At 39.6% G+C, this 23,821-nt stretch overlaps 1 protein-coding gene across 1 annotated transcript in view; it reads left to right on the top strand.

Annotated features, from left to right (window-relative positions):
• The window catches only part of MYO3B (myosin IIIB), a 425,394-nt gene extending 403,288 nt beyond the window's left edge, over window positions 1–22,106 (top strand). Inside the window, exons 32-34 of the mRNA XM_036253347.1 lie at window positions 20,655–20,761; window positions 21,135–21,181; window positions 21,968–22,106. Coding sequence (XP_036109240.1) covers window positions 20,655–20,761; window positions 21,135–21,181; window positions 21,968–22,106 — 293 coding nt within the window. The remainder of the gene's footprint in view (window positions 1–20,654; window positions 20,762–21,134; window positions 21,182–21,967) is intronic.
• The last annotated feature ends 1,715 nt before the right edge of the window (window positions 22,107–23,821 follow it).

The raw sequence follows: 23,821 nt of genomic DNA, 5'->3' as shown, positions 1-23,821 counted from the left end.
ACTTTCTAACATATAGAGCAAATTATTCATTATGCTTATTGTTTATTGTGTCTCCCAATACCAGCTGGTGAGCTCCTTGAGGACAGAGATCTTTGTTCACTGCCACAGCCCCAGTGCCTGGAACAAAGCTTAGGAGAGAATAGGCCCTGAATAAAATTGAATGAGCCTTAGCTGGTTTGGCTCAGCGGTTAGAGTGTCGGCCCACGAACCAAAGGGTTGCAGGTTTGATTCCCAGTCAAGGGCATGTACCTGGGTTGCAGGTGTGATCTCAGCCCCGGTTGGGGTTGTATGGAAGGCAACTAATGTGTCTCTCTTACACTGATGTTTCTCTCTCTCTCTCTCCCTCTTTTGTACTCTATCTAAAAATCAGTGGAAAATAACCTTGGGTTAGGACTAACCAAAAATAAATAAATAAATAATAGTAAGGAACAGATTTCACCCTCAGGTAGAAAAGGACACACTGCCCCACACTCAGCAGTGGATCCGGGTTAGAAGGGAGTCACAGTTCGTGTACAGCATGACGCATGTATTTGAACTCATCCCACCGCACTGAGCCTGGTGGCAGGTCCAGTGAGGAGGAAGACACCAGGTTTGTGAAATGAGTGAGAGATCTTGTTAAATACTTCAGAACACCAACATCCCCTCTCTGAGCAGAACATGGCACAAGCACCTGATATCTTCCTTCTCACTTTACAAAAGACTCACTCGCTGTCTTTTAAGGACCGGAATCTGACTAGCTGGGCTCATGAGACGGCATCTGTCCTTGGTAAGGGTAGAGGCCCACGCTGAGCGGTTGGGACCAGAACAGCATCTCAGGGCAGCCAGAGCAGGTGAGTCTAGTGATGGGGAAGAAAGGGCTCTAGTCCAGCCTCTCTCCATTCAACTGGACTTCCTCAGTAGCCTCCCACCTGCTCTCACTCCCAGTTTTTTCTAACTCTCGCAGACTAGTCTATGTACCAACACTAGATTAATCTCTTAATCTCACTCCCATACTTAGTAATTATTTTAAGAAGCATGAAGACAACCTCACCAACTCCTGGTTTGGAGCGCTGAACCATCCAGCCTACTGGCCCTTAGCTTCCCTTCCTGTCGGGGATCAGAGTTCACACTGGCACTATCAGTGCTTAGTTCACTACAGTGGTTGTTCCATTTGATACCTTAAGCTGACTTTCTCCAGCCTGTTTTGCATACTGGTCACCACTGGCCGCTGCCCAAAATTCAGGTCTCTCTAGTCACCCCCATGCTCTCATTGATTATCCCACTGTTTCCTGGGTTTCCTGTCCTCTAACCCATCCCTTCTGCTGGCCACCATTTCCCCTGAAGTTTCCTTGAGTGGAGCCCCATTCATCGTGACCTGGGGTGGGGGAGGGGTAGAGGTGGAATCCACATCCTGCTACCTTGCCACTGCTCTCTATGCTCCCCTTGACCATCCTCTGTTCCTGTCGTCTGCTGACCTCATTTTAGTAACTTCACGTTCAGTGAATGTTTGGGTATTTAATTTATCATCTTCTCCATTCCCAAATCTCACCAACAACTGGAGTGCTTTTTCAAAGCCATCCAGTCTACCTAACTCCTAAACCTTATGGCTCCTTACCTCTTCATGTCAATGACCTTTACCTCTTTTCCATCCAGGCATCTACTTTCATGGCTGCACTTGACCTATCAAGAGCTGCTCCCCATTGAACCACAGTCTTCTCTCCTTTCAGCTCTCTCATCCCCATCAGAGCTTTTATTCCACTGTCTTCCAAGCTCTGAGGGCTTCTTCTTCACCTGCCTTCAGCCTACACCAGAGTTGTTACTCTGACAAGCACTTGGCCTTCGGCCCACTGCACTGAACACCAGGTTAATCCTTCCTCCTCTGCCACTACACCCAAGGCCCCAAGTGTTATTGCTGAAAAGCATCCTTGTGCAGTTTGGTGCCACTCACAAAATAATCACCTCCAGTCTCAGCTATGCCTATACTCTTCCCCCAGTACTAGTCCTGGACCGGGACCCACTTCCATTCCCTTCTGCATTTACTTCAAGCTTTCTCCACTCTCCTCAGGCCCCTTGCTCTTCCACCTCTCCCACCAGTAGAGTGCAGGGGGCGCAGTGGGGCACAATGAAAGGGGCATGGACTTTGGTGCCAAGTGAATCCTGCTGCAACTCTCTGCATCGTAGTTGAGAAACCTAAATAAGTTAGTATCGACAATCTTCCATACTGAATCAATAGAAAAATCTTGTATGAAGTTTAGTCTTAGGTTGGACAATAGGCATCACATTTGTTTATTTCTACCAAACAATTTATTTAAAGAAAGCATCCCATGTATTTCCAGGAACACATAACTCTAATCAGTGCCAGATTTCTATTATTTAAAAGTGATATTCAGCCCTGGCTGGTTTGGCTCAGCACTTAGAGCATCGGTCCACAGACCAGAGAGTCCTGGGTTCAGTTCCCGCTAAGGGCATGTACTTCAGTTGCACTTTGTCCCTGGCCCAGTTGGGGTTGTGTGGGTGGCAACCAGTCAATGTGTCTCTCTCACATCGATGTTTTCTCTTCCTCCCTCTCTCCCTCCCACTCTATCTGAAGATAAATGCAAAAACAAAGTCCTCAGGTGAGGATAAAAAAACAAAAACAAAAACAAATAAAAGTGATATTCAGCCTGGCCAGTGTAGCTCAGTGGACTGAGTGTTGTCCCATGGACTGAAAGGTCCCAGCTTGATTTCTGGTGAGGGCACATGCCTGGGTTGCGGGCTTGATCCCCAGTAGGGGAAGTGCAGGAGGCAGCTGATGGATGTCTCTCTCTCACATCAATGTTTCTATCTCTCTCTCTGAAGAAAAAAAAAAAAAAAAGTCATATTTACATAGTCACATGTATATACCTAAGAAAACGAAGTTTCCATGAGAATAGTTAAAATCAGCAGGAGCCCAACTCTAGAAGTTTAAGGACAGTGTTCACCCATGCCTTAACGTCCTCTGTCTCTGGGGATCTGCAGGTTTCTTTTTAAGCAACCTTTGTTCTGTGTAAATGAATCTTTAATGTGAACACTTTCTTTGACAGAATAACCAATAATGGGTGTGAATTTGTTCAAAGTTTAGGTTAGGATGATTAAAAGTGATCCAGATTCAACTCTCAGAATCTGCATTTCTGCTGGTCTGCCACTTTGATTACTTCTCTGAACGATGTCTGATCCCTGCATCAGCAGCGTTGCCCAACGTCCCCCAACCCTGCTGAGCCTGAGCATGAGGGGCTGCAGTGTCCTACAGCTTCCCTGATGCTTTTCCCCACCCTAGGCATCTAGAAACTTGCCAGAAGTTATATGAGGATAATTTCCTACTATACCTTCTCAACAATACCAGAGAAGTACATTCACCATCAAAAAACAAGTACAATCCTGAGTTATTTTCCTTGCCCTGGCTACTTTGTTATCAAGACTAAACATAAACCAAAGACTAATGTAAGAACCACACAATAACAAGAGGAAATGAAAATTCCTCTTATAAATTCCACTGTAATATTAAATGATTCTTACAATAAGATTAGCAGTTTGTTCTAAATTAGTACTGTGATATATATATATATATATATATATATATATATATATATATATATATTCTCTTGGTTAATTCTCACCTGAGGATATTTTTCCATTGATTTTAAGATAGAGTGGAAGGGAGGGAGGGGGAGAGAGAGGGAGAAACATTGATGTGAGACATATCAATTGGTTGCCTCTTTAATGACCCTGACTGGGGCAAGGGATTGAACCTGAAACCCAGGTTCGCGTCCTTGAATGGGAAATGAACCTGCAACTCTTCAATCCGAGGGCCTAGGCTCTAACCACTGAATGAAACTGGCCAGAACAGTATTGTAATATATCTTAAAGATCACATAAGACCTTTTAATTTTGTAAATATAACAATCTATAATAAAAAGAAATAAGACTATTTTAAACATTTCTTTCTTACATATTTATAGATAAAGTGGAATGGAAGGGGGAACCTTCAAAAGTCTCGAAGGAAAAAGAGAGAGAAGCACCTTAATACATAATGTAAACTAAGTTAGTGAGCAGGTCTATGCAATATATGACATCTCTGACTGCCACCTCTTTGTACAAATTGCCTTTGAATGACCTTAGAAAGTGAGCTCTTGCTTGTTATTAAATTTTCATTTTGTCAAAAATTGCAACTTAAAGTTATCAACTTGGGTACAGCCTAAGTAAAACTCTCTAGTTTTCTCTTTTTAGTCACTGATTATATTGCAGTGTGTAGAATCCAGTTACACGAGTTATTTGGTCTGAGCCCTGCCCCACACTTCAGGCCTCACACATGTTTGTTACCTTGTTATCCGGCATGGATGTTCTGATCCTTAGCTACTGTCAAACAATTAGACCGAGTTTCCTGGGCTGGTCCCAACCCTGGCGCCAATGAATAGTCCACTATGGCTAGGGATTGACCTGGAAATGTAGCTTCCTGGTCCTACTCTCAAAAAGGAAGGACCACTTTGAATATAATATCATTATGCATGTTCATATCTCCAAGAAGGGGTCTCCATGAAGTCCTTTTATTTAAATCCAGCTCCGACAGCCCCTTTCCTTCCAGATGGTGCACAGAGCCAAGCCTGTCATAGACCCTTAGTCTCCTGCTGCCTTTTAATGCTGGTCCTTGATTGCTAATGACCCCCAGCTGGACTGGCTCCCCAACCCATTTAACCCCTCTCTGCTGGGTCCCCATCTCATGCAGGGTGAGAGCTGGAAGTCGGAAGGTGCCAAGTCAGCCAGGACCTCCCACTCTCTCCGAGCTGGTGGCGCGTTTCCCGGTGCCATCAGTGTCCAAGATTGCTCAGTGGAGAGCTCCTGTTAGTGTGATTCTCTCTCTATTGTCAGAGAGATGCTACCAGGTTTCTGGTTGTTAATATTTTATTTGACTAAGCCAAGATAACAGAGTCCCTGAAAGAGTATTTCCTTTAAGGTTCAAGAGTTGAGGATTCCTGATATGAACCCCCTGGAATATGTTAGTTTGGAAACTTCAAACTAAATTGTACTGGAACTATCTTTTGGTCTTGTCAGCCTTAGTGGTCAGAGCAGCTCATATGTGTCAGTATACAAAGGCACCGTAAAGAAGCATGAGTGAAAGCAATAATTTCCTTGTTGAGGCCTAAGTCACTGTATGACACAGGAGATACCCATTTTCAGATATGCTGGAAACAGCTATATTTCATTTGGTTAACTTGGTTTGTTTTTTGTGACATGCTGGATTGTGCTTATAGCTATACTGGTCAGAGGACCCAGAGAAGAGGGATTTAAAAGGTAAAAAGAGGTGATGGCATTCATTTGTTGAAAGATCTTGAGTTTAGCGGAGAGATCCGGGTCTCTTATGCCCTCCTCATGATGAAATAACTATTAGAATAACAGGAAGGGGAGGACATGAGAGGTCATAATTCTGTTTATTGTTTCCATAATGAATTTTCATCTGCCTCATATCAGATGGTAAGAAAACAAGGCAAAGAAATTTAGTAGTTTTATGACCCTAAAGAACTGAAGTCTAAACTCTCGATCAGAGCAGATACATGAGAGCTCACTATTTTTGTAAATCTTTAAACACTTCCTGAATAGTTGGGACAAATTTAATTTCACAGTGTACTAAGGAAATTTTTTTCAAAAATAAAGCACATGATCAGAAAAATAACCCAAAAGTAATTATTTTCTATTTAACTTTGTTTCCCCCAGATACTTCCTATTTTATTGGCTTTTCAGAGATTAAAGCTGAAAGAACTAGAGTGGGCTAATTTTTCACCACTAATGCTGCATTGATTTCACTTTTGCATCTCATTAGTTTAATGAAAGCAAAACTATACTTGTGATTTCATTTTGGTCTACTATTCACATTCTTTACCATTTCTCCCATATATACATGCACATACCTGCCATTCATTTGTGTGTATAGTCTCTTCCAAATCAAGTCATTCATTCTAGTAACTGCTCTCACTACGGGTAAAAATATTTTAGAATTTATGAACCTGGGTGGGTGTTTGTACAGCTGTACAATGCTAACCTGTACATTGCAGTTTTTGTTTACAGCTAGGAGAAAGCTGAGTAGATGAAGTTAAAAATGCTGTCTTTTAGTCTGTCAGTAACCTAATGACCCATAAGGGGGTTTGAATTAGCCTACCTTGAGCAGCATTGATCTTTGAATGAGTCGTGTTAGAACGCAGTTCTGGTGTAGTTGTGGAGAACTTTCCCCCCCGAATCCTGAATAAGTTTGGATTGCTCTATTTTAAATTCCAACAAACCAGTAGGGTCAACAGCATTTATGTCCATTTTGCAGATGGGGCACTGAGAGGTCTGGAACTCTGTAGTCATAGCATCATAAAGTTGGAAGGGACCTTAAAGTGCCCCTTCTCCTGCCTTCACACTGGTTTCATGCACAAACTCCCATCAAGCACATCTCTCACTGCACTCAGACCCCCGCACATTGGGAAGGAGTGTGACTCCAAAGAGAACAACAGCTGAGCATCTCCAGGTAAGAACATATATAATGCACCATATCACCACCCTCTGTTGAAAAATCACTGCATTAGTTCAACCTCCTTGTTTTAAAGATAAACATGGCAGCCCAGAGGGGTAAGCACTCACCCAATGTTATACCAATGAGTTCCAGAACTATGCCAAGGCCTTCTGACCCCAAGAACAGTGCTCATTTCACTACAACTTCCAGCTGTTTTCACACTAATAGCAGGAACTGGAACAAGGTCCCCAACTTAGAGAGCAAAGCAGAGCTGGAGATGAATGCCCCAGGATCTCCTGTCACAAGGAATCAAAGACCTCGTCACCATTAGTTTAGTAAAACCAGCACTATCTGGTGTCCCATATCCTCAAGCATTTAAAAAGTCATTTCAATCTTCAAAGACTCTTTTGTTCCAGTTTTATCTGCTTTTACCCAGGACATTGTTTCCGGGCTCCCAAGTAGTTCACTAGGTGATTTGCATCTCATTAGGAGCTCCAAAAATGACATCTCTCAGCCTGCTGCCTGGTGTTGTGAGTGCTCAGCATCAGACCTAGGTCTTAGATATTTTATGTAGACATTTTTGGAAAAGCTGAATTAATGATATTTTTCTACCCGGTGCCATCTGGGTGGCCATTTTGGCCTGAATTCTTGCCCCCCTGTAGGGCTAAAGTAAGAAAACAGCCATTGTTGGAAAGGGTACAGATGAAGTAGGTCATTACCATGTGAAGACACCTGTATGGAAGGGAATATTGTGAGGCCTCAGAATAAGCAGTTTAAAAACTCCTAGAGTTCTTTGAAAAGATAAACAAGATTGATAAACCTTTAACCAGACTGATCAAGAAAAAAACAGCCCTGGCAGAGTAGCTCAGTTGGTTAGACCATTGTATCAACATGCCAAGGTTGCAGGTTTGATTCCTGGTCAGGGCACATACAAGAATAAACCAATGAATGACTAAATAACTGGAACTGTTGTGGCAGAAATTTGGTCGGCAGGGAGAGACAGACTGCATGCACTCAGAGGATTAGAAAATGACTGTTTAATGCACACTAGTGCTGGCCCAGCAGAGTCACCCCCAAAGGCTGAGCCCCCTGCCCGGGTTCTAGCCACCTTTTATACATGATAAGCTTCCATGTATTTGGGGACTTTCTAGTTCTGCTGTGGTTTAGGCAGTTGGCTGATGTAAGGGGCAAGCGGGATTATAGAAGCCAGGGGCGGGGTCTCTGCACTGCAAACTAAGGGGGTTATCTGCACCCAGCTTGCCTTCTCAGAACAACAAATCAGTGTTTCTCTCACTCTCTCAAGAAAAAATTAAATAAATAAAAGAGAGAGAACCCAAATAAATAAAATCATGAATGAAAGAGAAGTAATAACTGACCATAGAGAAACACAAAGGATTACAAGAAAATATAAAAACTATATGCCATCAAATTGGAAAATCTGGAAGAAATGAATACATGTAAATTTCTAGAAACCTACAATCTTCCAAGACTGAATCAAGAAGAAACAGAAAATCTGAACAGACCGATTATAACTAACAAAGTTGAAATAGTAATTTAAAAAACTCCCATAAAACAGAAGTCCTTCACCAGATGGATTCATGGGTGAATTTTATCAAACATTCAAACAAAAACTAACATCTATCCTCTCAAACTATTCTGAAAAATTCAAGAAGAAGGAAGATTCCCAAGCTCATTTTACAAGGCCAGCATTATCCTAATTCCAAAACCACATAAAGACACTACAAAGAAAGAAAATTATAGGCTAATATCCCCGGTGAAGATAGATTAAAAAATCCTCAACAAAATATTAGCAAACCAAATTTAACAATACTTTAAAAGGATCACATACCATGATCAAGTGGGTTTTATTCTGGGGATGCAAGGTTGGTACAATATTCACAAATCAATGTGATACACCACATAAACAAAATGAAGGATAAAAACCATATATTCACATCAATAAATGCATATGAAATATTTCATAAAATTCACCAATTTATGATAAAAAGCAAACAAACTGTCAGCAAAATGGGAATAGAGGGAACATACCTCAAAATAATAAAGGCCATATATGACAAGCTCATGGCTAACATCATATTTGGTGGGCAAAAACTGAAGATCAGGAATAAAGAGGGACATCCACTTTCACCACTCTTATTCAAAATAGACCTGGAAGTCCTAGCCACAGCAATCAAACAAGAAGAAGAAATAAAAGGCATCCAAATTGGAAAGGAAGAAGTAAAACTGTCATTATTTGTAGATTCTAGGATCCTATATATAGAGAACCTCAAAGATTACACCAAAAAACTACTAGGATTGATAAATGAATTCAGTAAAGTAGAAGGATGCAAAATAAATATTCAGAAATTGGTTGCATTTTCATACACCAATAATGAACTATCAGGGAAAATAAGAAAACAGTCTTATTTACATTTGCATCAAATAAAATAAAATACCTAGGAATAAATTTAACCAAGAATATAAAAGACCTGTAATCATAAAATTAGAAGACACTGAATAAAGAAATTGGAGAAGATACAAATTAATGGAAGCATATACCATGCTCATGGATAGGAAGAATTAATATTATTAAAATGTCCATACTACCCAAAACAATCTATAGATTCAACACAATTTCTATCAAAATACCACTGATGTATTTCACAGAACTAGAACAAATATTCCAAAAATTTACATGGAGCCATAAAAGACCCCGAATAGCCACAACAATATTAAAAAAAAAAAGAATAAAGTTGGCGGTATTACACTACCTGAATATCAAACTATACTATAAGACACTAGTAATCAAAACAGAATGATACTGGCATAAAAGCACACACGTAGATCAATGGAACGGAATAAGAGCCCAGAAATAAACCCATACCTATATGGTCAATATATGACAAAGGAGACAAGAACATACAATGTGTTAGAGGCAGTCTATTCAATATATAGTGTCGAGAAAATTAGATACATGAAAAAAAAAATATATATGAAACTAGACCACCTCCTTACACCATATACAAGAATAAACTCCAAATGGATTAAAGATTTAAATGTAAAACTCAAAACTATAAAACTCCTAGAAGAAAACATAGGTTGTAAAATCTGTGACATTTCTCTTAGCAATATTTTTTTCTGATATCTCCTCAGGCAAGGGAAACAAAAGAAAAAAATTAGCAAATGGCACTACATCAAACTACAAAGTTTTTGCACAGCAAAGGAAACCATCAACAAAACAAAAAAAACAAACTACTGAATGGGAGAAGATATTCACCAATGATACATCTGATAAGGGGTTAATATCCAAAATTTATAAAGAACTCATACAACTCAACACCGAAAAAACAAACAATCCTATTAAAAAATGTTTAGAATTGACACTTCTCTAAAGAGGACATACAGATGGCTACTAGACATATATGAAAAGATGCTCAACATCACTAATCATCAGAGAAATGCAAATTAAAACCACAACGAGATATCACCTCACACCTGTCAGAGTGGCTATCATCAATAAATCAACAGTGTTGGCAAAAATGTGGAGAAAAGGGAACCCTCATGCACTATTGATGGGAATGCAGATTGGTGCAGCCACGAGGGAAACAATATGGAGGTCCCTAAGATAAATTAAAAATATAACTGCCTTATGACCCAGTGATACCACTTCTGAATATATATCCAAAGAAACTGAAAACACTAATTCAAAAGAATCTATGCACCCCTATGTTTATTGTAGCATTATTTACAATAGCCAAAATATGGAAGCAACCCAAGAGCTCATCAACAGACAAGTGTATATAAAAGTTGTGGTACATATACAGAATCAAATATTACTCAGTCATAAAAAAAAATCTTATCACTTGCTAGATGGATCTAGAGCAGCGGTTCTCAACCTGTGGGTCATGACCCCTTTTAGGGTCAAATGACCCTTTCACAGGAGTCGCCTAAGACCATTGGAAAACACATATTACCGATGGTCTTAGGAAAGGAGACACCGCTCCTCTATCCATCTCCAGGCGGGTCCGCCCACATGCAGATATGCCCACATACAACATGAGGAACTGTATTAAAGGGTTGTGGCACTAGGAAGGTTGAGAACCACTGATCTAGAGAGTATTATGCTAAATGAAACAATCCAGTCAGAGAAAAACAAATACCGTATGATTTCACTTATGTGTAGAATCTAGAGAACAAAATAGAAACAGACTCATAGATGTGGAGAACAGACTGATGGTTGCCATAGGGGAGGAGGGGGTTGGGGGACTGGATGAAAAAGGTGAAGAGATTAAGAAGTACAGATTGGTAGTTATGAAATTGTCATGGGGGATGTAAAGTACAGCATAGGGAATATATTCAATAATATGTAGTAACTATATATGGTGCTAGGTGGGTACTAGAAATATTGGGGGAAACACTTTGTAATGTATATGATTGCCTAACCACTATGCTGTATACTTGAAACTAATACAAAATAATATTGAATATAAACTGTAATTGAAAAATAAAATTACAAAACAAAACTCCTAGAAACAGAGGGAGAGCACATAATGCAAATCTTCTGACTACTATGCATAGTAAAAGCAAAAAGAAAGAAAGCCCATGGCAACCCGTTGCTGATTCTGTGTAACAGATTCTAACCTTGTGCCTTTTGAACATTTTCAAGTGGTTCTAACCCTCCAGAGATCCCAGCGTTTTTGCCCTACATTGTGTTTTGCTTTAAAGAAAGTTCCACTTGTTCAGACTGCCTTTCAGCTTTGACTTTCATTTAATAGCAAAACCACCAGAACAGCACTGAGCAGCCTCATACCTCTGAAAACCAGAGATAATGTTTCCATGGTCAGCGAAATTGTTTTCTTGGAATAAGAGAAAATTTTCCAGTGTCCAGGGAAATTAGTATCTGCTTTGGGTTCAAGCCATTTGATACAGCTTCCAGAACAAAGCAAATACCTGACAATACCAGGAGCCCTACTGGGGATGCTTGCCCTTCCCAGAATTCCTTCTGCCCAATCAAAACGTCTCTGATCCTATGCCAGCTTTTCAAGATGGCAGCTAGCTAATTTGCAAAATCAACCCAAATTCTTAGGAAAGAGTTAAATCCCTGTTTTTTTCAACCCTGGCTATAGATTAAAATCATCTGGAAGAGGGGAGGGGCTCTTTTTCAACTATAACAATGCCAGAGCCATTTCAACTCTATTTCAACTATAACAATCCCTGACCAACTGAATTAGGATCTCCAGCTGTGATGCCAAGGCGGCTGTGTTTTTTAAAATCTCTTTAGATGATTCTAATCTGCAAGCAGGGTGGAAAATCACTCCTATATAACCAGAATTACAACAACCCTTAGGAGCACCTGCTCTGCCTTAGGCACCATGTTTGCTGTTTGCTCTTTTCATACATAATCTGTCATCCTCACTGCAGTCCTACCTGTGTGATCATCATCACCAAGTTCAGACCTCTAAGTGCTAGAGGTGGATTCATACTCATGTTTTTCTGACTCTGCTGCCTCCCGCCCCCCTGCCCCATTTCTCAGTGTGGGCCATGGGCCATTGGTGGTTTGCAAGTTGATTTTAAATGGTGTGGATGTGAATCATGTAAAAGAAAAGTACTCCTTTTTCAATTCTCAGTTTAAATTTTCAGATTAAGGTGAAAGTTGTGGTAGTGTCAGAATGTCTCCAAGTCTTCTCACATTTACTCACCTCTCTCCTTTTTTAATCCTCACCTGAGGGTATCTTTTCCATTGGTTTTTATTTTTAGAGAGAGTAGAGGTAGGGAAGGGGAGAGAGAGAGGTAGGGAAGGGGAGAGAGAGAGATCAATGTGAGAGAGACACATTTATTAGTTGCCTCCCGTGTGCCCCCCAACCGGGGTTGGGGATTGAACCTGCAACCCAGGTATGTGCCCTTGACTGGAAATTGAACCTGTGACCCTTCGGTGCTTGAGATGACTCTCTAACCATTGAACCACACCAGCCAGGGCTACTCACCCCTTTTTTAAACAAATCTTTTAAAAAGCCCAGTACATTCTGTGGGAAACAGAATCTAGCTCAGGTGTGATAATATTGTTTTGTTTTTATTGCATTTACTTTATGGTTTACTTCTATTTATGACAAACGTTGCCCCTGCTTTTCCATCTATAATAGTGAATACAGTTTCATTTTTAAAGAAATGTATTTAAGTAGAAAAAGAAATTAGTTGATTTTTTAAATATTAAACAATAGTACAGGTTTCTTGACTATAGCAAAACATGTTTAAGTGGTAGATAAATGACAGAAGTTTGAGAAATATTTCTCTACAACATGCTCATTTTAAAAATAGGCATTTCGCCCTGGCCAGTTTGGCTCAGCGGTTAGAGCATCGGCCTGCGGTCCAGAGAGACCCGAGTTCGGTTCCCACTAAGGGCACGTACCTCAGTTGCAGTTTGTCCCCGGCCCTGGTTGGTCGTGTGGGTGGCAGCCACTCGATGTGTCCCTTTCATGTCGATGTTTCTCTTTCTCTCTCTCTTCCCACTCTATCTGAACAAAAAAATGGAAAAATGTCCTCGAGTGAGGATAAAAAAAAAAAAAAAATAGGCATCTCCACACCTGTTCGCTAGTGGGACCTCTCATCCACCATCTCATCACTCCAGATAGGCAAAAACTCATTTCATCCGTTTTAGGTTCAACCAGGACCTATGAACTTTGTGGCTGCTTCCAGCAAAGGTGGAATCCTGAAATACAAAAGGCTAATAAATATAGGAAGTGTGAGAGGGTGTACATTCACTCTCTAAAGTAACCAATGAAATGCAAATAAAAACACAAATGACATGCCATTTTTTTCACTGATTGAACTGTCAGACTTTTTCTTAAAGATGCAGTCCCACCTTTAAGAAGTAGGTAATCTCGTGTACAGGTGGCCAAGTATATTTTGCTGCACACTTTCTGGATGACAATTGGAAATGCAAATTATAACTTTTAAAAATATGTGTACTCTTTGGGCAGTAAGTCCACTTGTAGGAATTTATCCTAAAAAAATAATGTGACTGATCAAAGATCAAACTATATGTATGTTCCTCAAAGTATTACTTATTATAGAAAAACACTGCTCCAAATAGGAAATGATATAAATTAATCATGGATCATCTATTAAATAAAATATCATACAACAATTAGAAGTGATGCCATTTAGACTAATCTGGAATACAGATAAGAAACTTGTTCCAACATTTGCTCTAGTGTGAGGTTGGGATAAGAGGGTAGAAAAAAGATGGACTTTTTACTGCATAACTTACTTGTACATTGTGTTCATTTATTACTTTCAAAAATGCCAACTATATTTTAATTTAAAATTTTATAAAATAAAAACATTTAAAATATAACTCTAAAAGGAAGACACTATTTTTAAAGTAGGTTAATGTCATGGAAAATATTTATGACTTTATTGTTAAGTGGGGAGAGAACAGTAACAAATTACTATAGATGAATACTGATATTTTTTGGGAGGGAAAGATTAAAAAAAGTAAATGCCTATTCCCAGAAAAATAATGAAAGGATATTAAGAAAAAAGTACTAATAATCTTTGTTTTTAAGAGTCTGACTTTATCTCCCTCCTTGTTAGATACGGGTTCTCCAAAGGTGTTCCAGGATAGAAAAGGCCCTCTTCCTCTTAGAAGCCTTGTAATAATATCTCAACTTACAGAAGCAAAGAGTAGGCTACAGAGATGGAACAGATCTTAACAAGAATGGTGAATAGTTACCATTCATTCATTCATTATTTGTTGAGTGTGTGCCAAACCCTGAACATGAAATAGTTTCAGGGGAAATTATTATCACTTCCTTAACTAATAAAAAGAAAATTCCATATAGACAATTTATAACTCCACCATCTTCCACAGGCACTAATATAACTCAGGGATGTTTTCTTTGTAGCAGTTTTGCAATTTTGAAGAAGATTGTTCATGACATAACATGGCAACTGGGAAAATTTGTAGCTTTCCTTTCATCTCAGAAAGGAAGATCTGAATTACATGCACCCCAAGAGAAAATCTCTCCTTCTGGTTGTGTTTGTGTGTTTTACAAAACCCCACTGAATTTCTTAGTCTCTCCTGAAGTTAAACATGGTAAGGTAAAAACTTACAAGAACATCTCAGTAAAAGAATAAGCATCAGAATAGATGGCCTAGACCTTGGGATTTGGAATCAAAGGCCTGAGTTCTAGCCCAGGCTCTGAAGGGAGACCAGTGGAGAGGCCCAAGCTCCCTGGACCTCAGGCCCCTCAGATGAAAAAGCAACGGGCCTTTTATCAGGAGGACATTGGGAAACCTGACTTCTCATTTGGACTTTGTCTCTAAATTGCTATGTGATCTCTTAACCTCCCTATGCCTCTGTTCTCTCTTTGGGGTTATTTGTCCTTCCCAAAATGAGAAGTAAAGAAAACAATACTTTGCAAAATAAGATTTGCTACATAAAAATGAAGTGGTAAAGGGAAGATGCACAGAACCAGAAAAGGTAGGCCATCTCGTTGGAAGCTATTTCATGTGTCACTGGAGTGCCATGCAGCATGGTCAACCATCACTGAAGAGAAAGATCATTCAGCCACAGCTGGGCTATTGTTACCTCCAAATGCCCTGAGAGCTTTGGTCAGTTGACAGAGCTTTGTGAATGAGTCGCATAATTCTAAATCTATGTAAATGCTACCACCCCAGGGGGTAGATCTCATAACTCCATTTGGGATTTGCCATCTGTAAATCTAGAACACAGAACACTCTGTTTGCTTCAAGGGGATGTTTTACTCGGCAAGTGCCCCTGGGAATGCCTGATCCACAAATGGCGATCAGATTGCAGTCACACTGCTCAGAAAGTATCTGCACCTGCTGAGGCCTCCAGGGAAGGTACGAAGGACCATGCTCTCTAGTGTGCTCTCTCCCGGGAACCCGGCTCACTGCCTGTCGTTCCTCGGGTGCCTAAGTTGACCCTCACCAGGCCAGGAGAGCTGACTGTATGCCCCGTTCTGCCTTCTCTTGTGGTTGTTCTTCGCTCACTGCAATCCCACTAGGAATTTTACCAGAACGGGCACATCTACAGTGGGTGATGACAAGGGAAACACTATGTGTCAGCGCACAATGTTGGGAAGAGCATTTGTAGCTAAAACAGCCATGACCCAACAGGTCAAACAGAGTGAAGGAAGTCATTTCCTTCTTCATCTCTGAGACGTTAGGAGAGAACAGAATGCCCCAGCTGTGACTCAAATTATGCTTGAATTAGGGTTGCTAGATTTAGGGGGCAAAAGACACCCAGCTTGCATTTGAATTTCAGATAAACAACCAATCACTTTTTAATGTAAGTATATCCTGAATATTACACAGGATGTACTTACATTATCTGAAATTCAAATTTAACTGGGTGCTCGGTATTTGATCTGGCAACTCTGTCTTGGATATGCCTGCATGTTCAATAAAGAGTACTGAAATATTACATTTCCAAAGCAGTTATTTGAAGTTGTGTAATGAAGCCATCAGTTGAAGTCAGCGATTTGTTTCCCGCCAACGGCTTGGCCAGTTGTGCAGCCACAACATGTGATGATTTGGGATTAGAGAGAAAGGAGTATGTATTTCTCTGTGCTCCTGAAACTCCATCCAGATTTCTCCCATTTTGTGACAGATTTATCTCCAGTTTATTATAAGGTTCTGTTTCAACTGAAAAATAAAAGGTGTTCAGGGTCTCAAATATGAAATCAAAAGCTGCAGCGGGGGTAAAAGGGTGCAGGGATTCTTGTAAAGGAAAGAGACCTATGTTAAATGCGAACTGGTATCCATGACAAACATACTTTCAGAAAGCACTATAGGACCCAATTAAACAATGGGCGGAGGACCTAAACAGACACCTCTCCAAGGGACATACAAATGGCCAAGAGACATAAAAAAAAAAAATGCTCAACATCACTAATCATCAGTGAGATGCAAATTAAAACAACAATGAGGTATCACTTCACACCTGCCAGAATGGCTGCCATCAACAAATCATCAAACAACAAGTGTTGGCGAGGGTGTGCAGAAAAGGGGACTCTAGTGCACTGCTGGTGGGAATGCAGACTGGTGCAGCCACTGTGGAAAACACTATGGTGCTTCCTCAAAAAATTAAGAATTGAACTATCATTTGACCCAGTGATCCCGCTTCTAGGAATATACCCTAAGAAGCCTGAAACTCCAATTAGAAAGAATATATGTACCCTTCTGTTCATTGCAGCACTATTTACAATTGCTAAGATCTGAAATCAGCCCAAGTGTCCATCAATAGATGAGTGGATAAAAAAGCGGTGGTACATATACACAATGGAATACTATGCAGCTGTAAGAAAGAAAGATCTCTTATCCTTTGAGACAACATGGAGGGACCTGGAGAGTAGAATGCTAAGCAAAATAAGCCAGTCAGAGAAAGACAAGTATTATGTGATCTCACTTATTTGTGGAATATAATGAACAAAATAAGCTGATGAACAAAATAGAACCAGAGACATAGAAAGGAGTATGGTTCAGACTGACAAACCTCAGAGGAGGGGGACGGGATGGGGGGGGGGGGGTGAAATAAACCAAAGAACTTATATGCATGTATGTGCAACCAATGGACATAGGTAACAATGCTTGGGGGTGGGGGGGGAGCAAGATAGGGAGAGGGGTGTCTGGGGGAAAAAGGAGAAACATCTGTAACAAAAATTAATTAATTAACTTTTAAAAGTATTTAAAAAAAAAAAAACACTATAGGAAGGTATCCTCATGGATTACAAACTGGAGAGTTTGGCTTGGCTTACAAATATTTATGTGAGGTGGAAATCAGCCACTTGCAGAATATGAACTTCATTGTCTTCAAAGTACATAACTCTTATTCTAATATGCATCTTCAAACTTGGATTGCCCAGTTTACCTACAAAAACAGTCAAGTGAACTAGGTAATTGCCAAATAAACACACTGTTTTGTAACTCATAAGCACCTGGCTCAAAAGCCAACAGACAGGGAATTGGGCTTCCATTCTGACACTCACAGATTCATCTTTCTTAGCTATAGTTTCCTCAGCTTGAAAGAAAGAATAATTTTTGTCCTACATGCCTCATTGATTTTTTTATTTTTAAACATCAGAAAAAAATCATAATGAACTTCTCAATGTGCATATGTGTTTGGGTTTAATCAATGTGCTATATGCTATTTGTATTTTGCTTATTTTTCTGGATTTTGCAATTTCATCTATCAACACCATATCCATATTTATCCTTATTAATGCCTTCCTGGTATGACATCATATTTATCTCTCAAAGTTAACTCCTCCCCAATTATTAAGTACTTATGTTTCCAGCTTTTTTCTACTACAAAAACTGTTACCATATCCATCTTTGTACAAATTGTCTTTTTTCCTTTTGGTCTTTCTTTACTGTTGGGACATGTTCGGTTTTTGTTATATATTGTCAAGTTACACTTCAGGAGAGGGGGAGCCTATGGCCTCACCATCGTACCCGGGCCTCCTCACACTGTCTTTTGAACTTTTGATTTATCCTAATTAATAGAAAGGCAGTAGTAATTGTTTTAATTGAAGCTCTCTGTTAGGGTGACTGAACATTTTTAAATGTCTCATTTCATAATTGCATTTCAATATATGTGAATATTTGTCTTTCTCTTGATTCACCCTTTCCACATTATAGATAGTATACTTTTGTGTGTATCTATATTTTGATTTGTTTTTATCTTTCTGTTGCAATTCCTCTCCTCTTACTTTTGTTACTGTCCATTGGACAGAAGAGGTTCATATAATTGAGCCCATCCTTTTCACTAATACCTTCTTCCATAGTTTTAAAAAAATAGTCTATTTCATTTCCTTCAGAGATTTTTATGGGAATGTTTAGAATGTTTAACTCTATAACTCATCTGGAATTTATTGTGGCCTGTGAGAATCAAAAGGTATATTGAGAAAAATAAAAGATTTACAAATTTTTTCAAAAAACTAATTTGTGTCCAGCAGCACTAGCTTATGGCCTTAAGCAAGTCACTTAACATCTTCAAACTCAGTGTCCTCTACTAGACTGAAGGCGGGACCCTGTCTTATTTCTCTTTATCTTCCCCACAATATCAAGCAAAGTACCTTACATTTAGGGTAAATGTAATAAATTCTGTATTTGTTATATTTTTTTGCATATTGCTATTAAATTGTTCTAACAGCACTCATTGAGTCATGATTCGTTTCCCAAGTGTTTATTTGGTTGCTTATGATTGCTTATGTATCAGCGACACTCAGATTTGTTCCAATGGCAAAGCACCTAAGAGTTGTAGCACTATTTGCAAAATATGGTGAAATGTGGAGATATTAAAGTTAAAATAGTGAAAATGAAAAATTTGTGTGTGTGTGTGAAAATGAAAATTTGATGGTAAATCAGACACCAGCTTACACTAGTTGCTAGTATAGTATAGACACCATGTGATCAGGAGATAGAAGTCAGATCTCCAGTGCATGCTCATACCAGCAACCTTACTCTAGATGCTTCTGTTTATTAATCTATAAATCAGAGGAGATAACACAAAAGGCCTCACAACCTCATGTTCTATCATATTAAAGAATATTGATTTTGCAAAGCAAGCAGGGGGTAGGTATGTTGGAACTATCAAGAAAAAAAAATCATTTCGATTCTGGATTTCTTGTATTCTGAGGATGACGCCAGCACAAGAGGCTGGAGTCCTGTCCTCTGCACAGGGTCCTGCAGATGTGGACAGGATCTCCGTCAAGGCTACTGGAACCCTCTGCAAGGACATCCTTTTGCTCTGCTAATTAATAGTGTTTCATGGAGCTTACTTTTGCTTAGACTGTTGACTTTTAAAATGAATTTTTTTTGTTAAGAAAGACAATAATGATGCAGTTGTTGTGGGGTTTTGTTGTTGTTGTTTAACTGCTAGAACAGGAGGTAGAAGATCTAGGGTTGGGTCTCGTCTCTGCCCCTTGATCTGGGATGAATCATTCAACATTTTTAAGCCTCAGTTTCCTCTTCTGGGAAAAAAAAAAAAAAGGAGGGGGGAGGTATTTAAAATTGACATCTCCTAAAATTCTGTATCATTCTAATATTCTTGTTCAAATATAAATATGTTCCAATTCAAGAAAAATAAAAATGCAAAACTTCATACTTTGGAAACTGACAATTCGCTATTCATAATGATCTTTGCTGAGTCATTCTTCACTTAGAAATTCCCCCAGAATTTCCTTAAATAGTAGTAATCTCTAGTGAAGTCAAACTGTGATTACAAATCGCCAACTTTTTTATGAATAATTAGTTTATGATATATACTTGGTTCAGGAAAATGATAATTCTTCTCTAAACTATGACATTCATGAACAATATTCTATGGTAGTTGTGTGTGTGTGTGTGTGTGTGTGTGTGTGTGTGTATGTATGTGTTGACAAGAAGTTGGAATTGCTGAACCCTGATTCAGATATAGCGCCAAAAAGACAGCCAATTGCACATAAATCATGTGCTTAGAAGGGAAATAAATCATGACTTCATTGGACACGTGGTTTCTTAACCTCCAGTGCACCCTTGGTCCAGGATTCTGAAATCAGGACTAACACAGAGAGGCTGCTCCATGAAATCAGGCAATCATCCTTTCCCCTTCTCCTCTGCACTACCTCCAGAGACTGCATGCATCAATGGCATTGTTCAAAGCATTTCAGTAAATATTAGCTCAAGCCATTTTTCCTCCAAAATGTACCCCACCAAAAGGTTTGCTTCTCATCTACCCAGGAGTGTGTGTGCTCCAGATGTCTTTGAACTCTCACTGTCGGATGTGGTGCAAACCATCCCAGATTGCCTTCATTGTCCTAACTGAGTTATCTCACCAAGAGGGCACTTTCTATTCCACAAAGCCTGACCCCCAACCTCTCCTTCACCAGCCCGGACAGACCAACTTACTTGCTGCCACTCTTGACTGCTGATTCAGCTCGGAAAGATGAAGGCAAAGTTACAGACAGTGACTCTTGTTTACACTCAGCAAGCCCTGTGTTTGTTTTTTTAGGATGATATTTTTCTTCATAATAGCAAAGCTCTAACATGCCCATTAAAAAGGGACACTGTTTTTACTAAGTACATTAGTGTGAAGAGCAATTTTTCACTTAACTTTCCCCAAACCTTGGATGGTTTACAGTGAAGTTTTACTCTCTTGTTGCAGGTTCAGAAAATGGTCTTACACAGAAGCAGCGAACACCTCACCGAAGATGTCAGCAACCCAAAATGTTGAGTAGCCCCGAGGACACCATGTACTATAACCAGTTAAATGTGAGTTCAAAGTGGCCATAAAGCTGTTTCACTGGCTTTGTTTCCAGTTAATAATTCTGTTATTAATACCTGTTCCAGCCCCTCCAGCCCCACCCCCACCCTCTTATGCTGCGTCTTGAACATGTGCTTAGGCTCTCTATCTGTTGCTTTCATGTCAGGATGTCTGCCTTCACGGTGAATAATTGATGTGGTTTATCAAAGACGAGCAAGATGCATGCTTCATCAGGCTCACTTGAGCCCTTTGATCAAAAAAATTATGCTGTGACTTCTGATATTATCAGCATCTGCTTGCATTCAACACAAAATCACTTTGAATTAAAAATTAACGACTTGCTGCTTTGCTTTGACTGTGTGTTCTTGGCCCTCTCCACAGGGAACTCTAGAATATCAAGGGAGCAAGAGGAAGCCAAGAAAACTTGGGTAAATATCTGTCTTCTTAGTTCTAAGCAACTGTAAACAGAAAGGGTCCTTTGTGATATTACAGAAAATGCAAAACTTTCCTGAGAGGCTTCTAAAAATATGCAGTGGGGATAGCCCCACTATTATTGACATTGGAAACTACTTTTCACAGTAGCAAGTACACAAAACTTGAATCTGTTCTGTCTGAAAAAGCTGGAATTGCCGTCTAAAGGAGAATGTTGTGTCTCGTCATTTTCTCGGGGAATTGTACTTTCCTCGTAAGTGGAGACATAGTGGGTTGTATAAAACTCTCCCACCAACAAGACAACACCACACAGTGCATTAGGTGGCTTCCCCCACATTACTCTACCCCTGGGCCTTAAAGGTACAGGAAAAATTCCTCATGGTTAGCTCTAAGGAGCTTGAGCTCATTTAATTGTTCACATCTCAACTGAGAATAGGAATGAGGTAGGTAATTGGTACTAGTTTAAGATCCGGAGAAGGTCAGAAGAGGAACTTTCTCATCTAGAGGGAAGCAAATGGAGAAAGACAAGGTAATTCACATAAATCAAGTTGCAATTCCCAGATACCACTCAATGAGGCCGTTAACAGCGTGTGACTCAGAGGTGAAAGGCTTTGTATGTTAGACCCCAGTTCCTCTGTGCCGGAGCACCCTGGGATCCTCTAAACTTTCCTCCCAGTGTTGGGACCCAACCCTGTTCCAAGTACTCAAACAACTTTAGCTGCCCCAGAGATGACTGTGGCATTTGTTTTCTTTTTCTATAGAAACTCTTTTCTTTGTTGCAGCGAAGTCAAGGTGCTTGATGGTGAAGATGAATATTACAAATCTCTGTCACCTGTGGACTCGATCCCTGAAGAAGACAACTCAGCCCACCCTTTTTTTTTCCCCTCATCCTCGAAAGGAGCATCTTTTGCTCAGCACTAAGCTGTCCTTAGTGCCCCTCAAGTCTGTTGAGGGTGAGAGTAATCATGAGAATTGACTGGTTGTCATTTAATAAGAAAGCACTGCAATGGGACCAGTATCTATGGACACGTGCCGGAGCCTTACTGGACAATTTTCAGATTCGTAACCTTTTTCTCCTACCTCCATCACCTTCACCACATTTGCTTCACAGCTTGAACTGAGTAATCCCTTCTTTTCTCAAACCATGAGTCTCTTGGGGACACTGAGTGCAACTCCACTACAGTAATAACCATTATTCATGCCCCCATCTAAGAGGGAAAAATCTCTCCATCAGCCAATTGTGAACCCTGATTATATATCTTTATTTTTCCCACCATGTCAGTCCATGCAGAATCTGCCCCTGTGAACATCCAGGAGTTCCTTTCCCCTTATCTCTCCAGAGCATCCCCTTCCCTGTGCAGGTCTCTCCACCTTGCCCACCCCTCTCAGGGCCCGGGTCCATTGCCGAGTGTCTCCATGCTGGAAGAGTACACTCAAGGTCTCCTAGGCCAGGATAATTGTGTGTTTAGGGGGAAAGGTCTAAATTTTTCAGATTCTTCCTATAAGGCAAATGAATGCCTCTCTTGCTAATTATTATGCTGATAAAGCCTTTGCTTCTTTACTCCACCTTGTCAAGACACCCTCATCACCTTAGCAATAACAGAAAAGAGTAAGTTGGAAAGAAACTTTGGACCTGTCAGAGTCCATGTCACATGGTGTGGTAACTCTCCATCCTCTGGTCAGCTGTCTCCAGTAGGCTGTGAGTGGCTGCAGGGAAGCATTTTGTTTCATCCATCGCTGTGTGCACAGAGCCTAGCACAGTGCCTGGCAGAGTGGACATCCAGTAAATGCCCACACTTGAATGAGTGGAGAGACTTAGTTACACACATATATCTGATAGGAAAGCTACTTTCAATTTTATGTTATATGTGATTAATCACTTTTATTATACCATAAGTTCTGATTTTTCATTCAAGGTTGGCTAGTCTTATTATAATGATGTCATATTATGTATCATAATACTCAATATGATTCAACACATGCAAAACAATATGTGACATTTCTGTGTGATGTAGAAAACCTACAAGACCCTCTGCCTGCAACAGATGTTCTCAACATTTTTTTTTACTTTAAAATATTTGGCGAATAGTACACATGGGAGTACTCATGTTTTGAGAAACATAAACTTGAGGAAATAGAGAAGAACCTGGTTTCAGAATTTTAAAGGGGAGAGTTCTAATAAGCATTTTATAAATACAATGAACTGAGGCATTTAAAGATCTCAGAAATTATAATTTTATAAGAAAAAGAAGAAAGCCAATAATTCAATAGTCAAACTTTACTTTTTAAAAACTGAGTCTTGATTTTTTTTCCAGATTTTCACCCCAAAGGTAATGTTTTAGGTATATAAGTAGAGCAGAAGAAACACAAATGAACTTCATTTTATTGTTTAAAAATAATATGTAGAATATATAGATTTTTAACATTATTATTAATATAAGTATTTTTAGAAATTTCACTTTTATCATTGATTTGTCTACATTTGACTTAATAATTTTAGTGGCTTTTCAATCTGTTGAATAGAAATGTTCGTAACTTCCACTAATCCATGAACAACATAATTGTATACCTGCCTTGTTTCTAATTAAACCATACCTATAAATAAAGTTTAAAAGGAAATAGAAGTGATTATAAAA

This window comes from Molossus molossus, unplaced genomic scaffold (assembly GCF_014108415.1).
Source record: "Molossus molossus isolate mMolMol1 unplaced genomic scaffold, mMolMol1.p scaffold_m16_p_11, whole genome shotgun sequence".
Taxonomy (NCBI): domain Eukaryota; kingdom Metazoa; phylum Chordata; class Mammalia; order Chiroptera; family Molossidae; genus Molossus; species Molossus molossus.
The sequence above is the reverse complement of the archived record's forward strand: the minus strand, read 5'-3'. Positions and strand labels throughout refer to the sequence as shown.